This window comes from Mustela putorius, unplaced genomic scaffold (assembly GCF_011764305.1).
Source record: "Mustela putorius furo isolate JIRA1106 unplaced genomic scaffold, ASM1176430v1.1 tig00000129_pilon_pilon_pilon, whole genome shotgun sequence".
Lineage (NCBI taxonomy): Eukaryota > Metazoa > Chordata > Mammalia > Carnivora > Mustelidae > Mustela > Mustela putorius.
Window position 1 is genome coordinate 995,986 of NW_025421290.1, and position 16,953 is coordinate 1,012,938.

The 16,953-nt window shown below is 34.8% G+C and overlaps 2 protein-coding genes across 5 annotated transcripts in view; one reads left to right on the top strand and one right to left on the bottom strand.

Moving 5' to 3' along the window:
- FANCM (FA complementation group M) overlaps positions 1-4,542 on the top strand; it is a 62,568-nt gene extending 58,026 nt beyond the window's left edge. For all 3 annotated transcript variants that reach the window (XM_013055849.2, XM_045069083.1, XM_045069088.1), the window contains 3 exons: positions 174-549; positions 2,261-2,552; positions 3,983-4,542. In XM_013055849.2, coding sequence (XP_012911303.1) covers positions 174-549; positions 2,261-2,552; positions 3,983-4,100 — 786 coding nt within the window. In that variant the 3' untranslated portion in view covers positions 4,101-4,542. The remainder of the gene's footprint in view (positions 1-173; positions 550-2,260; positions 2,553-3,982) is intronic.
- A 2,122-nt stretch (positions 4,543-6,664) lies between these two features.
- The window catches only part of MIS18BP1 (MIS18 binding protein 1), a 46,832-nt gene continuing 36,543 nt past the window's right edge, over positions 6,665-16,953 (bottom strand). For both annotated transcript variants that reach the window (XM_013055860.2, XM_045069093.1), the window contains exons 13-16: positions 14,232-14,380; positions 9,766-9,850; positions 8,016-8,070; positions 6,665-7,835 (exon numbers count right to left, since the gene is read on the bottom strand). In XM_013055860.2, the coding sequence (XP_012911314.1) occupies positions 7,732-7,835; positions 8,016-8,070; positions 9,766-9,850; positions 14,232-14,380 (393 nt within the window). In that variant the 3' untranslated portion in view covers positions 6,665-7,731. The remainder of the gene's footprint in view (positions 7,836-8,015; positions 8,071-9,765; positions 9,851-14,231; positions 14,381-16,953) is intronic.

Below are 16,953 nucleotides of genomic sequence, written 5' to 3' on the forward strand. Positions count from 1 at the left end.
GTGAAGTGGTAGCTTGGTCCTTCATGTTACATAGTCACTTTGATCATGTTGAAGGAAGAAAAAAACAGTTAAAAAGAAGAAATAATATCAGTAAGGAAAATAAGTTTCAGGTGTTAGAAGTTTATGGCACTAATATTTAACCTGATAGTTACCAATATTTTCCGCCTTTTCAGGTTGGTCATACTCTGGAGGATTTGAGAACTTCCGTGGCAAATTGTTCCAATTCAAGACCACATTTGGCTGGCACATATGCTTCTCTTAGACTTCCACAGGAAGGCCAAAGAACTTGTATTCTTGTAGATAGTTGTGAAATCACTTCTGGATCAGAAGTAATTTCTTCCCTAAGAGCAATTCATGGCTTACAAGTAGAGGTTTGTCCTCTTAATGGCTGTGATTACATCGTGAGCAACCGCATGGTGGTGGAAAGGAGGTCTCAATCTGAGATGTTAAATAGTATCAATAAGAACAAACTCATTGACCAGATCCAGTACCTACAGAGCATGTTTGAAAGAATATGTGTGATAGTGGAGAAGGACAGAGAAAAAACAGGTTTGTGTTTTTAAATGTTTTTGTTTATAAAGCTGTAAAGGAACTAGATTATTGTTTAATTCACTCTGCTATTAGTATTTGGAAACTCTTAAAATATAAATACCTGACTCAAAAATGTCACTTTATGTGTTTATATGAAGCCATAATGTTTTTCATTAGTCATTATATTTATTTTATGCAATTATCATTAGCTGCTTCATAAATAGGTTTATTTTTGGATTTTTTTAGTCATTGTGTTTAAAGGCAGTTTGAGAGTTAAAGGGTAAGAAATTGAAGGCAAGTAAACCAGTCATGCATTTTTTTCAGGGGCTTCAGAAAGGATAGGACCTTAAGGCAGTAGTGGGAAAAAGGAGGAGGATTTAGGGGATTTAGGAGGCAGGATTGGCAGTAGTTGGTGGAAGGAGGCAAGAATTACCCTTGAATCAACTGATTTCTTTCACCGGGCACTAGGTAGTGCTGCTTTTTATTAATTATGATTATCAGAGAAGAGCAGATTTGAGGTATAAAGAGAGTTCAGTTGAATACTCAGGTATTCTTATTAGGGAGCTGAAATGGGTGCATAGGAGCTTCAGTTACGGAATTTCTTTGGGTGGTACCTACTTGAAGGGGGAGCCCTGAGAATGATAAAAAAGGTCATGGAATATGGAATCAGAAGACACACTGAATTCTATTGTCACAATAGCTATGTGACGTTGCATTAACAAATCACTCCCTCTGAGGGGTTAATAATATACTTGTTCTATTCATTTTGTAATATTATGAGGACTAAGAGAAATCATGCAGGCAAAAGGCCAGTATGGAAGAATTCAAGAGTTATACAGCCACACAGTATAAAGTAAAAGGAAATAATGTAGTTTATATAAAACACTGGGTTGATAATTGAACATTGTACCTTTTTATCCCCATACTGTCAGTGGTAAACTATATGGCCTTGGATAAGTCGCTCTTTCAGTAGCCACGTTTGCCTGTCTCTTTCTTTCCTTCTTTCTTTTTCTGACAAGTGACTTGATTAAGCTATCTCTTCAGTCCTCTTAGGGCTAAAATTCTATAATTTCCTCTTTATCAAAATATCCTTTATCAAGGAAATAGATTTGGAATAAAAGGAAAGTAACATGGCAAAAGTTGCAGGAAAAAAAAGTTATGGAAAAATTTTTGTTTTGTTTTTCTGCAATGAAAAGTGCCCCCAAAAGGATGGAGGATAGAATATGAAAAGAAATGAATGGGAAAGGTAGGGAAGTAACTTAATAGGCAAGAATTAAGGATGACGCTAAAATGGGTATGCAGGGTTTTGAGTTACTCTTGGGATAAATATGTAAGATTTTATATCAGTTAAGCCAGTACTTGAGCTATTCATCAGTGCTAGCATTATGAATTTTAGAATAATATGGTATTGGTGTTTAGCAATGAATTATCTAGGAATATGAGATCTCTCCTGCTGACTCATCTTTTTGATTCTAACTGAAGATCCTCATAACGATAATTCTTCCTATTTTATCTCCCAGATACTTGAGAATCACTAAATCTTCAGTTGAGCCTTTCTCATTAGCATAAGATGGCACTAATTTGCTTAATGGGTATGGATCTTGGGATTTTGATTATATGTAGTATTAATGATTCTACTTAATATAATTTACTAATTATAGTTAATTATAATTAATGAATTAATTACTTAATGTAATTTAATGTATTTTCCTAAATATGAAATATTTAGGAGACATATCCAGGATGTTTAGGAGAACAAAGAGCTACGACAACTTGCTGAGTGCCTTAATTGGTGCTGGAATCCGAATTCTTTTCAGTTCCTGCCAAGAAGAAACTGCAGATTTGCTAAAGGAACTATCTTTACTAGAACAAAGAAAGAATGTTGGTATTCATGTTCCAACAGTGGTGAGCAGAAATAAATGTGAGGCACTTCAATTTTATCTAAGTATTCCCAATATAAGTTACATAGCTGCATTAAATATGTGTCACCGGTTTTCTTCTGTGAAAAAGATGACTAACAGGTATGTCTGTTTTAATATTTTTATTTTTTTTAAGATTTTATTTATTTATTTGACACACAGAGACACCAAGAGAGGGAACACAAGCCAGGGGAGTGGGAGAGGGAGAAGCAGGCTTCCTGCCAAGACTGGAGCCTGAGGTGGGGCTCGATCCATTGCCTTTGGGGAACTTAGAGCCTTCTGGGAGCTAGAGAGACAGCTCTTATATTTGAGCTTACATTTTTTTTTTTTTTAACATACACGGTAGATCATTTATTATACAAATCACATTTTTTAACCAAAGTAAAGATAAATTACAACTTTAATTTAAGCTACAAATTTCACAGGTATCGCAATGAAATGCATAGGTCGTAAGGCTCACTTTGGATTCATCTCAAGAACATAAAAATGCACTTACTTTTTCTTAAAGTGAAAACTAAGCAGTTCCTTAACTTTACATTATTATGTCCTCACAAATTCACCTTCCCATCAATATCCTTCTCTAGAAAAAGATTGAGAGCTCATTGTCAAGTTAGAGCAATATTGTCTAGCAACATACTAACGTCTCCACTGTCAAGGGCTACTTGTATTATAAGTTCCCCAATGTACTTTTTTTTTTTTTTTTTTTTTTGCTTTTTAAAAATATTTATTTATTTATATTTCTTTTCAACGTAACAGTATTCATTGTTTTTGCACCACACCCAGTGCTCCATGCAATCTGGGCCCTCCTTAATACCCACCACCTGGCTCCCCCAACCTCCCATCCCCCGCCCCTTCAAAACCCTCAGGTTGTTTTTCAGAGTCCATAGTTTCTCATGGCTCACCTCCCCTTCCAATTTCCCTCAACTCCCTTCTCTCCATCTCCCCATGTCCTCCATGTTATTTGTTATGCTCCACAAGTAAGTGAAACCATATGATAATTGACTCTCTGTTTGACTTATTTCGCTCCGCATAATCTCTTCCAGTCCCGTCCATGAGCTTGCATTTTTTTATCTTTTTTTAATTGTGTTATGTTAGTCACCATACAATACATCATTAGTGTTTGATGTAGTATTCCACAGTTCATTGTTTACGTATAATACTCAGTGCTGCTTGCAATAGTTCCAACTTAATACCTGCCACCAGGCTCACCCATTCATCCCACCCTTCTCCCCTCTAAAACTCTGAGTTTCTCAGAGTCTGGGCTGTTTAGTTTTGGAACTAGACAAATGTGATATTTGCAAATTTTACAAGATTTTGTCTGTTATATTGCTTGAAAAGGAAGATTTCAGAAAATAGGTTAATTAAACCAAAGGCCCATGTGTAAAACAATGAAATTATTTTTATATATGAATTTATATATATAGAATAACTTTTATTTAAACTCATGCTACGGACATATTAACTCTTATGTTTGGTGCTCTTTAAGCAAATAAGATTAAATTATACAAAAGTTCTACTCATTTATTTTTCAGCTCACCTCAAGAAATCTCTTTATGTGCACAAGTAACTCATCAGAAGGCTGAGGAGATATACAGATATATTCACTATGTATTTGATATGCAGATGTTACCAGATGGTCAACCAAAGTAGACTACAATCTGATGCATGATCATATTGCTCAGGTTCGGTTATGAAAAAGAACTCTCGCAATACTGAATGCACTTCAATAATCATTATTGTGGTTTGTGGTGATCAGTTTAAAATATGTAAAAGAATAGTTTCATATGTATTTTATATTGTGTATATATATTTTTTATATAGATTATAATTATTTTAAAAGAAAACCTGATATTCAGTAATCATTTTGATTAACTAGATTATGAAACTTATTTATTGAATAAAAGAAGGTTTACTGAAGGTGCTTTAAAGAAAAGTAGAAGCTTGGGATAGAGATGTATTTTAGAAAATTTCCAGAGATTATAGCACTGTACTTGCCATTTGTTGGCATAATAGGTTGAGGTGTCTGACTGCTGCCAACTTAATGGTCATAAATAATTTTCCTATATAAAAATGATATTATCATACAGAATATTTTAAATGTCCTGAGTCTATCTACATATTGGGTAAGATGTGAATGGTAGCTCTATCATTAGAAGTGTGCTTCAGTTACTAGGAGAGATGAAAATTTAACTGAATATGATTATCTTATCAAAAGTTTCCCAATCAAGTATAGTCAAATCCTGCTAGTATGAACTCCAACCTACACTGCTTTTTTTGTTGTTGAAATATCATATTCAGAGAAGTGGAGTATTGGCTTAGATTTGGGAAACTTGTTAGTATCAGATGAGCTGTTCAATGTGGACTTCACTGTGCCCTTAATAGTGTCTGTGATGCTATGGATATTTTAGGATGTCTCCAGTTTTATCTGCAATATCTGAGGCCCTCAGTCTTTAACTATGGATCCCCCCCCCCCCATTTAGAGTCCTTTATTCTCTGGTTGCCTCATTGTTTTCTTGTTACCCTGCAGAGTAGGTGAAATAACCTCACAGTTGAGTTCTGCTTGCCTTACACCAGGCAGGGACTTCAGAGTTCACCTAATTCAGATTTTTTTTTTTTTTAAAGATTTTATTTATTTATTTGACAGAGAGATCACAAGTAGGCAGAGAGGCAGGGAGAGAGAGAGAGGAGGAAGCAGGCTCCCTGCCGAGAAGAGAGCCCAATGCGGAACTCGATCCCAGCACCCCGAGATCATGACCTGAGCTGAAGGCAGTGGCCCAACCCATGAGCCACCCAGGCGCCCCTAATTCAGATTTCTTTTCTCTTTTCTTAGCAGGTGGAAATAAGGCCAACAAACAAGTGACTCATTCAAGTTTACTGGGAAATCTAGAACCAGAACCCAGGAATTAGAGACAGGTCCTGCCCCCCCCCCCACTAAAAAGTTAACCCTTAATTGTGAGCTTAGCTTCTTTGTGGTAGTATAAATTCTTAATTCTACTTAGAGCAGCAGATTTCATAGTTCTACTGTTCAATAATTCTGTCGAAGTGAGAAATTCTAGAAGTTATTGGCTCATGTGCAAGCATCGATTTATTTTTCTTTCAGGCTCAAATTTACCCTTTGGAATCTTGCTATAACGGACTGGACTTTTTGAACATTTCTCCCTACAGTGGGCATGATTTAAGCTTTATCAGTAGAAGGAAGGGGCTTCTTTCTGGCTCCAGTTTGCTGTTCTGCTGCTGCTTATTCCTGCTACCTGTTGTCAGTGGTGCAGGGGTGGGGGACATTTGGTGGTACCATGCCCTAGCTGCATTCCAGAAGCATGCAGTTCCTCAACAACTTCCCACTGACCTGGGAATGATGACCACCTTGCAGCACCTCCCATGCAGACACCAGTGTGCTCATATTCTTTGTGTCCAACCACCAGACAAAATATTCTATTAATTAACCTGGTGTGAGGGAGACAACCTAGAGGATTTTATTTATTTATGCTTGCCGTGTACAGAAGAACTCTATCCATATTTAAGCTGCAGTAGTCTTCTTTATACTTTCATTGGTAGCACTTAACTGTCAACCTTACTGATTATTAATCCATCTTTAAGCCTATTTTTAAGTTTCCTTTGGAGGTTACTTTAAGGCTTACTAGTTTATCTTATGACCTGATGGAAAGAAATGGAACTAACCAAGTACCTGGCAGGTGGGATACGGTAAAGTAGACTAGGAAGGACACTGAATGAGTTCTAGCAGGACAAAAAAGGGAATTGGGAAGGGGGGGAAGGCCACACTTTAGGGTGTTAAGTCTGTGCTATATCAAAATTATCCTTTTGTTTCCCATTATGGAATTTAAGTACCCTCTAACTCCTTAAAAACACTATCCATTAACATTAAACAACATGGTATTATACCAAATATTGGCATAAAACTGTATTTCACTAAGATAATCTCTTCATTTGTTCCATTCTACATCTAAGTCTTTGTGGCAGAAACAATTATGAACTCAGTCTAGTATCTCAGCAATATTCTTTTCAAATCTTATGTTTCCAAAAGTTTAATAGTTATACAACTGATTGTTACTGACTAAATTCTTAAGAAACAAGAAAACATATTTTTTACTAAAAGTTCTGAGAATTTTTGAGGCAACAAGCTGAATCAATAACAAAGTGCATATTTATTTACTTTTTATGATCCAGTAATCAAACAACAACAACCAAAATACAAATATTATAAAACCAAACCAAGTTTATTTGAACAATCTAACTGGAGAGAAAGGGTAAGTGAATATATACTATAACCACAGGAAAAATATTGTATGTCAAATTTCAAAACACAGTGGCAAAATGAGCTAAATAATGTCTATTTCTAAAGGAGCTGAAAAGAAAATGTTCACTATAACATGGTTTATTAACTTCTTACAATGTAGTTCAACTACTTGAATGTTTGCCTAATCCAGTCTTTTTGAGACCAATGTCTGCATATGTAAATAAGGCGTAATGCAACAAAATTTGTTCTCTGATTCTACCTAATAAAATAACGAAAAAGCAATAAATTAAATTTATATAGGTTTCATAGGTATGCTAATCACAAGTTTTAAGAAAAAAATCTGGAGAAAGAGTGTCACGTTAGTTTCAATAACATGTAATTTAAACATTAAATCAATTCTGGCTTGTATACCAAGTGATAACAAATGCTAACTCAGACATTTTCATGTACCTAGTATCCAGTACCCAGCAATCCAGTCTACTTTTCATTCTCCCTCCCCAACCCTATTCCTAAAGGGAGCAATATTTTCTTGGAAGCTTTTAAAAAATCTGGAACATGATTTTCTTAAAGTAAGCAGACTTGGATGCTTAAGCGAGACTTATCTAGAATTTTTTTTAAGATTTTATTTATTTAACAGAGATCACAAATAGAGAGGCAGGCGGGGGGGGGGGAAGCAGGCCCCCTGCCGAGCAGAGAGCCCGACATGGGGCTTGACCTCAGGACCCCGTGATCATGACCCGAGCCGAAGGCAGAGGCTCTAACCCCTGAGCCACCCAGGTACCCCTAGAATATTTTAATATTGCAGAAATTTACAAATATCTATACAAGCAAAACAACTGTCCTTAAATTTTAGTAACCTGCAGCAATGAGCAATATTTACAGGAGGATGTTTATTCTGAATACAAACTCCTAAAACCTTCCACAATTTCATATGAAGGTATGTTATAAGGAAAATACATATATTCCAAAAGAAGATACAGATATCTGCTTCTTGATAAAAATCCTGGAAATATTTTCTCATTTTTACTATGCAGAATCAGAATTTGAAAAATAATAATCTTTGTCTTCTTCATCTAAAGACTCCATAGCATTAGTGAAAAGTTTTCCAATACCAGAATTTCCTCCTAATTCTGTAAAGAGAAATTTAATAAAGATTAGTATACTTCTAAAAGTAATTTCAAAGAAACTGAAAAGAACTGAGAAACTGAATAGTTTAAGTCTGGCCCATTTGAGAGCAGTTAATTTCATGTACCATGTTAATAATGAGGTTATCTTATAATAGATTAAGCTACAAAAGAAAAATAACTTACCTTTGTTAAACAGGGTTTCTTTCTTTGATGTTGGAGTTAAAAAATCCGTTTCAACCTGCAAGAAAGTTTATATTAATAGTAAATAGTACCTTCTGTGAATTCTGCCTCAAACATAGACAAAATAAGCATGCTTCACCCCAAGTACCTTGAACACATGCCTATAATGATACCTAATCACATTATAATTATCTGTGAAATGTCTAATTTTAAGTTGAATTTATCTGCGGCAAGAATACTTATTCAGTGTTTTTCCCATTGCTGGCAAACATGACTTATAAGAAAATATTACAAACTAATGCTGCAGAAGTGACGGGATAGTCTGTGGGCCTCTGGACAGTTGCCAAAATCTAAGTACTCAATCCATTACATTACACTAGCAGAATTTAAATTCTTGTCTAAAATGGTAACTTAAATGACAAATTTTAAATGTATAATACATACTTATTACATCAATGACTTTTAAACTTTTGGCCATGGCTGCCTATCTTTAAAAAATGAAAAGGAATAGAATAGAAAATATGACAGGGTATATCCACTGTACTAAAGGTAAATATAGTTCAAACTTTTCAGATACAAACCCATGATCAGATTGTGATATAAATGTACTTTTTCTTGTGAAATGAGTTAAAACCACTATTCTATCATTTAGCTCTCAAAATCATTCAAGGACACTAAACCCATGATTCCCTCATCAATGATAACCATACGTGAATAAAATGAGATTAGAAAGCCCAAACAGTTTGTCTTATTATAAAGCTGGTACGGGAAGTCAAATCTTGAAATCAGAATTTTTAACACTAAATCCTTTGCTCTTTCTGTCCTCACACACTAGCTACAAAATACTAGTCTGTGAAAAAAATAGGACTAAATCACAAGGATATTATTATATTTCAGTAGATTGCTCCCATTTTGACACATTAAGAAGAAAAGAAGTCCAATACTGGTTAGGATGATTATCAGAAATACAAAGAAAAATTCTTAATAGGAAGGGTTCTTATAGATTTATCCATGTGAACAGACGAAGTGGATTAAGATCTTGCTACTACTCAGTATGGTCTATGGACAGCAACATAGACATTATATCATCCGAAGCCTTAGAAATGTAGAAATCTCAAATCTACTGGTTCAGAATCTGTTTAACAAGATCCCTAAGTGACTCTTGGCCACATTTGAGTTTGTGAAACAGTTGTCAAAACAATCCAACTTTTCACTGGTGAAACAGAGACTAGAAGCCAGCCAAGTCTTTCTCACTATGATGATTCCAGATCCTTTGCAACAAACCACAATTTCATTCTCTGGTCTCAGGAATGTGGGACTGGAAAAAGGAAATCTAAGAATCATTGAGTCTGTCTGCACCCTCAATACTGGAGATTTCTTTTAAAGAATTTAGTCTCCAGGCTGATTTTAAGTATCTACCATTTCCTGTGGACAAAGGAAACCCATAGAGATTGGACAGGATTATGTAATCCCAATGTTTAGTTTACAAACTCTCTGAGAAAAATTATAATCTAGAGCAAGTGTGCAATATAAATATTTCAACATGGGTGAGGGAGGAAGAAATTGCTATAATCTGGTCAGAAGGAATATACAATCAGGAGACAAAGGGGTTCTTCATTTTACCTCCATAAATAATATTCTCTAAGAGTAACTACTTTGAGGGCAAGAACTTTTACATATAACTCTCACAGTCTGCCATATATTATAGTTATTCCATAAAGGTGATGAATAAATGAAGAATAAATAAACTTACTTTTTTCTTGATATTGCCCCAGACAATGCCACCTTTACTTCTATGGTTTTTTTGCATACGAAAGACATATTTATCACAATCATTCCTGTTTGAATACAAAATTTTAAGTCAACATTAACTATCATACTTCTCTCCACAGCCTGAATAGCAATTGACAAAATTAATTTAAAATGTGTTTTGATCTTTAAAAAGTACATTTTCTGGGGAAAAGTATATTTTCTGGGAAGTTGATAAAGGGTTAGTATCCAAAATATATAAAGAACTTCTGCAACTCAGCACCCAAAATAGAAATAATCCAATTAAAAAGCAGGCAGAAGACATGAATAGACAGTTCCCCAATGACTCCAGATGGCCAACAAACACATGAAAAAAATGCTCAACATGACTGATCATCATGAAAATTAAAATCAAAGTATGAGATATCACCTCATACCTGTCAGAATGACTAAAATCAACACAAACAATAGGTATTGGGGATGTGGAGAAAGGAGGAACTTTGTGCACTGTTGGTGGGAATGCAAACTGGTACAGCCACGTGAAAAATAGTACTGATATTCCACAAAATGTTAAAAATAGAGCTACCCTATGATCCAGCTATGGCACTACTGGGTGTTTATCCAAAGAATACAAAATATTAACTCAAAGGGATACTGCACTGCAATGTTAAGAGCAGCATCACCTACAATAGCCAAATCATGGAAACAGCCCAAGTATCCATCAATTGACGAATAAAGAAAATGTGGCATATATATAAAATTGAATATAACCTAGCCATAAAAAAGATTAAAATCTCCATTTGCAACAACATGGATGGAGCCAGAAAGCATGTTAAGCAAAATAAGAGAAAGACAAATAACCATGTGATTTCACTCAGACTTGTAATTTAGGAAACAAAATAGATGAACTGGGAGGTGGGGTGGGGAAAGGCAAACCAGGAAACAGATTCTTAACTATACAGAACAAACTGATGGTTACCAAAAGGGAGGTAGATGGGGGAGGGATGGGCTAAATGGGTGATGGGGACTAAGGAGCATACTTGTGTCCACCCAGTTAAGCACTGGGTGTCCTATGGAAGTACTGAATCACTATATTGTACACCTGAAACTAATATTAATCTGTATGTTAGCTAACTAGAGTTTAAATAAAAACTTAAAAACAGGAAAAGTGTATTTGTCTTTTCCATTTTTTTTTTAAAAGATTTTTATTTATTTATTTGACACAGAGATTACAAGTAAGCAGAGAGGCAGGCAGAGAGGAGGAAGCAGGCTCCCCGCTGAGCAGAGCAGAGAGCCCGATGTGGGGCTCGATCCCAGGACCCTGGGATCATGACCCGAGCCGAAAGCAGAGGCTTTAACCCACTCAGCCACCCAGGCGCCCCTGTCTTTTCCATTCTTAAGACAACAGTGTACTAATGGAAATGGACAAAACGCTTCAACCTAACATTTTAAAGGAAACACTGAGTAAGAATATTCTAGGAAATTAAGGTTTTGCTTCTTGCTCATTGTCCCATTTGTGTTCTTTCCAATCATTATCTTGCTCTTTTTTCCAAAGTTCACTGAGACGACTTGTCCCTGGACTCCCTTTAAGACCTCTCACTACCTTCTACTGTTCATTTCCTTCCCTATCGAGATTGAATCTTAACAGTTAGCCACTTTAAGGATATACCTGGTGATGAAAATCCTCAATTTATAGCTTCCAACTAAATGTTGAGGCGTTTCTTTTTAGTTTATTTTCCCCCTTCTCATTCTTAGCAAATACTTGGCTCAGTTACAGACACAAACTGAACCTAAACAGATTGGTTGTTCCCATTTCTCCCTACGGTTCGTAGTCTTGCTTATAACAGTAAATACCAACTGAACACCAATTCTAATTCTCTCTCTTGAGTTCAAGATCCTTTATGATCAAATATCCTTTATGATAATCTGGAAGCAACCATAAAGCTATGACATGTTGAAATTTCTAAATATATGACTGTATTAAGATATTAATGTGAACCACAAACACTGCTGTATAGCTAGTGAATAAGCCTGGCCAGCTGTTCAGGATCAGCACCCCATGAGCCTGCTGTCCTGTACAAAAAAGTCACTTCTGAAGTGATAAAAACTGTTTCATTATTTAAAATTAAAAGGAGGCTTAGGAAACTCATTTTTTCAAAGTTTTCAGAGATATATTCATGATATTAATGAGTCCACCATGTGTTCCATTGGGGGGAAAAAAAGATGTATTGCCATCATTGTAAAAGTGATATAAAAGAAAACCAAAAACCACCCAAAAACCAAAAGTCATTCAGTGAGGGATAATGGCTAGTGATGTTTTTAGTCAAGAAATTTCCTCTCTGAATATATTATGTAAATTGGGATACTGTTTATAATCTATAATCAACTGAACATTATTCTTTGTTGTTAAAAATTCTTTTAAGGTTGGGGCGCCTGAGTGGCTCAGTGGGTTAAATTCTGACTTCAGCTCAGGTCATGATCTCAGGGTCCTGGGATCAAACCCTGCATTGGGCTCTCTGCTCAGTGGGGAGCTTGCTTCCCACCCCCACCACCTGCCTCTCAGCCTACTTCTGATCTCTGTCAAATAAATAAATAAAATCTTAAAAAAAAATATTCTTTGAAGGCATGATTCATAGAATATAATAATATTATATTTTCTATATATAATATATATTTAAAATATGTACAAATATATTACATATATACATGTATAATATATTTATATAAAATATATGAATATATAATTACATTATATATAATGTAATAATATCTATTATATATAAATATATAATATATTAAATATATTTATATATCATATGTATTCTATTATATGGACATATTATTCTATTATTCTATTCTACATATTATTCTATTATATGGACAAATTCTAATTTAACTTTATTGGACATTTAGGTCATTTCCATATTTCCAGTATTGTTTCATAATGATCGTCTTTGTTCATACAGATGTACATAACATACTTCCCCAAATACATTTCCTCATAAAATGACTAACAAAATTCAAGGGCCAAAGGGATAAATATTTTAAAATTTTTGATGATTTGGCCAAAGTGCTTACCAAAAACTTTGTCCAAAATTATACTCTCAATATACTTTCACTTGCAATGAATACCAAATAAAAAATAAACCAAAAATAATTTGTGGATTGCTGGGGGAAAATTATGATTTTACCAAGTAAATGCAAATTAAAATTTCATTAAGCTCTAAGAGAGGACTGAATACTTTTTTTCACAGTCATTATTATTTGGCTTCTGCCTCAAACCATGGAAATTACTTTTCATAAAATCAGCATTGTCCTGCTTGACTGTCAAATGGAATGGCTTATTTTCAGGCCTCTTATTTATTACTTTCCATCTTTTCTCTGTGTTATTGAATGTTGGTCACCCCTGATTTTTCTTAATTTTATTTATATTTCAAGTAGTTCCTATATTCACATAGTTCAAAATTCAAAAAGTTTCCCTCTTATTTTCATCTACAAGTGATCTTAGTTCCTTTTTGTAGGGATCATTAATCTTTTCAGTTTCTTATATATTCTTCCAGATATATTTAATAAAAGGAAAGCAATTACATATATATGTATATATACATACACACACACACATATATATGCACATATAACATATGCAAGTACACACACAGCCAAATAATTCACTGCATCTAACTTTTTTCACTTAATACATCTCGAACATTTTACCAAAATAGTACCTAAAGAATTTCTTCATTAATTTCTATGGCTACATAATGTACCAGAGTTTATCTGACTAGAATTTGAGTTGCTTCTAGTCTTTTGCTATTATAAACAATACTCTAATAAGCTGTGCATTCACTATTGGAGAAGCAGGACTGCTAGGTCAAAGAGCATGTGTATTCACAATTTTGACAAATATTGAAAAACTGCTTCTTAGAGACACTATACTAATTTACCTTCTCACTAGTAATGCATGAGAATGGCTTTCCTTTCCTCTTAATTTTTAGGAGTGCTGCATTAGGAAAATTAGCCTTTTCCTTTGATGAATTTCATATATTCTTTTGACAGATCACTGTTTATTTTTTTTCTTCACTGTTTATCTTTTGATTGCTTATGGTGGTTGGTAGGGGAAAACTGTTTCCCTGGTTGACTTTATGATTCTTTTTGTTAGTGTCTTCTGAGTCTTGCATCATAGTTTGAAAAGACTTTTACTAATCAATGATTATCAAATAATCCTGCAAGGTTTCTTATGGTTTATTTTATAGTGTAATATGTTATGCAAAACTTTGATCCATTTGGAATTTTCCTGATGTAAAGTGTGAGCTGTGTCCCTATACTGTCCCTACTTGTTTATCCTTGACTTTTAAGAACTATTCTTTCTTGATTTTTTTCAATGGTAACTCTTATTACTGACATCTACTATCCAACTCATGAAATGTTAAATGCTGATGCAGAGAATTACAGTATCATATGCCCATTTACCTATTTACAGAGGCTAGCATGCCAGGACTGACATGTTGACACTGTGGAGTTTTTGCCAATGGAAAGACAACTGATGATGGAGTTGCTGGATTTTTGTCCATACTTGGCAGAATATCATCCTCTTCTGCACTATCCTGGAGACTTGGCAACTAGAAAACAAATATTTATTACCAGCCAGCAGACAACCCTAAAAATGGCATTTCTCATTATCACTAAATGTTTTTGGGTGGGCTAGTAAGTTGTTTTCCTCCTTAAATTTTCCAGCTGAGAGAACATATTAGTGGTTACAGAACAGAGCCTTTAAAAAATTTTGGTTCTATTGTGTTAAACAGAGACAATGACGCCTATTTCTAAAAGTTGTGAAAAGACCAGGAGTCAGCAAATATTTCCTGTAAAGGGTCAGACAATATATATTTTAGGCTTTGTGGACCTCACAGTCTCTGTCCCAAATATTCAACTCTGCTGTTGTAGCATGAAAGGGGACATAGCTGAGTAAACAGTGAACATGTCTGTGTTCTAATAAAATTTTTTGTTTCTAAAAAATGTGGCCTGTCAGATTTGACCCATGGGTCATGGTTTGCTTACCTCTGTGTAAACAGAACAAAACAGAACTAATTCATTGATTATTATGCTTGGCACTTAATAGGAATTCAAGCAATATTAAACTTTTGTGTATATATATTTCCAATAAACAATTCAATCCTTAAGATTTTACCTTCTGATACATTAAAACCTTAGAGAAGCCTGAAATGATGGTAGAATTATATAACGGATATAACCCCAAAAAGACCATGGCTGTTATGTAGGAAACAAAGTAAGAGCCTCAGATGGCTCCCTTAAAATATCTTCCTTTATTTGTGTAGGCTAAAAGACCCCAGAAAATGATGTTACTAAATTCTTAAAGCATTGTGTAACTTTTTAGTATTGGAGATGATGTAACAATATGAAGAAATGAGTAAATTTTTAAAAAATTGAGTAAATTTAAAAACTACTTAAGTTTAGCTCACTAAAACAAAACAACTCTTTGAATTTTTACATTTCAATGAGTTGTATCTATCCATTTTTGCATTAATCTTACTACTCTTTAACATTTACATTTATATTCAAGACATAGTCTCAAATTTGCAGTTAATATTTATATTGTATTTATCTTGCTTCTAGTTTGCTACTGTAAAGATCAACCTGCCATGAATATCCTTGTCAAGATTTTTGGCTTCAGGGTGCCTGGGTGGCTCAGTTGGTTGAGCATCTGCCTTTAGCTTGGGTCATGATCTCAAGGTCCTGGGACTGAGCCCCACGTTGCACTCTCTGTTTAGTGGGGAGGCTGGCTCTCCCTCTCTGCTCTCCCTCTCTCAAATAAATAAAATCTTAAAAAAAAAAAAAGATTTTTGGCTTCTTTTGAATTTCTTAAGATAAATTCCAATGAATACAATTAATCTAATGGTTCTTTAACAAGACCATGATGCTTTCCAAAGGGTATGATTCATTTTACATCCACTAATGTATGGCTACATCATTATCTCCACTGCTTTTGTTAGTGGATATTTTAACTCATTTTTACAAAAGAGTGTAACTTAGAATATATACATATACTTAGTTTTCTTTTGATTGTAAGCTAATATAACCACCTCCCCAAGTATTCAGTCTTTTGAAATTTTTTCATGCCCACTTTTTCCCTGCAATCTTGACATTTTGTTTTATAATTTTTAAACATTTTTTTTAATAAACATATAATGTATTATCAGCCCCAGGGGTACAGGTCTGTGAATCATCAGGTTTACACACTTCACAGCACTCACCATAGCACGTACCCTCCCCAATTTGACATGTTTTTTTTAAAGATTTTATTTATCTGAGAGAGAGAGAGACAGCAAGCATGAGTGGGGGGAAGGGCAGAGGGAGAGGGAGAAGCAGATGCCCCACTGAGCAGGGAGCCTGACTCAGGGCTGGATACCGGGACCTTGAGATCACGACCCAAGCCAAAGTCAGACATTTAACTTAACTAAGCGACCCAGGCACCTGTTGACAAATTTTATTAATTTTAATAACACCTGAATTAATTATAAACACTGGCATTATATTTTGTAAATATTTTTTCCCAATTGCTGAAGTTTTAATTTTTTTATTTTTATTTTTTTAAAGATTTTATTTATTTGACAGAGAGATAGAGAGCACAAGTAGGCAGAGCAGCAGGCAGAGGGAGAGGGAAAAGCAGGCTCCTCGCTGAGCAGGGAGCCCGACATGGGGCTAGATCCCAGGACCTGGGATCATGACCTGAACCAAAGGCAGTGGCTGAACTGACTGAGCCACCCAGGTGCCCCCAACTCCTGAAGTTTTTAATTATGATTTTTCATACTATAAAAATTCATTTATACAAATGACAAAATTTATGTGCCATTAAATCCCTCCACTGTATTTACTATACAGTAAGAAATAATTTTATAAGTTTGCCTCATTGCATATGAAATTTTAAATATATACATTTAGCCTATTTTAACATTTCTGGGTTTTCAATTTGGCTCTATACCCATTACCTTTGAAACTCACTGAAGTGTAGAGTCTGGACACTAATGAGAAGAGCCTGTACTGGCAGACTGCTTCCTATACTATACTTTGAGTCATGTCTGTGGAACTATCAGTCCTTGGCCTAAATATTAGGGATGAACACTAACCATATATGAAAATGAAAGATAGGAGCGCCTGGGTGGCTCAGTGGGTTAAA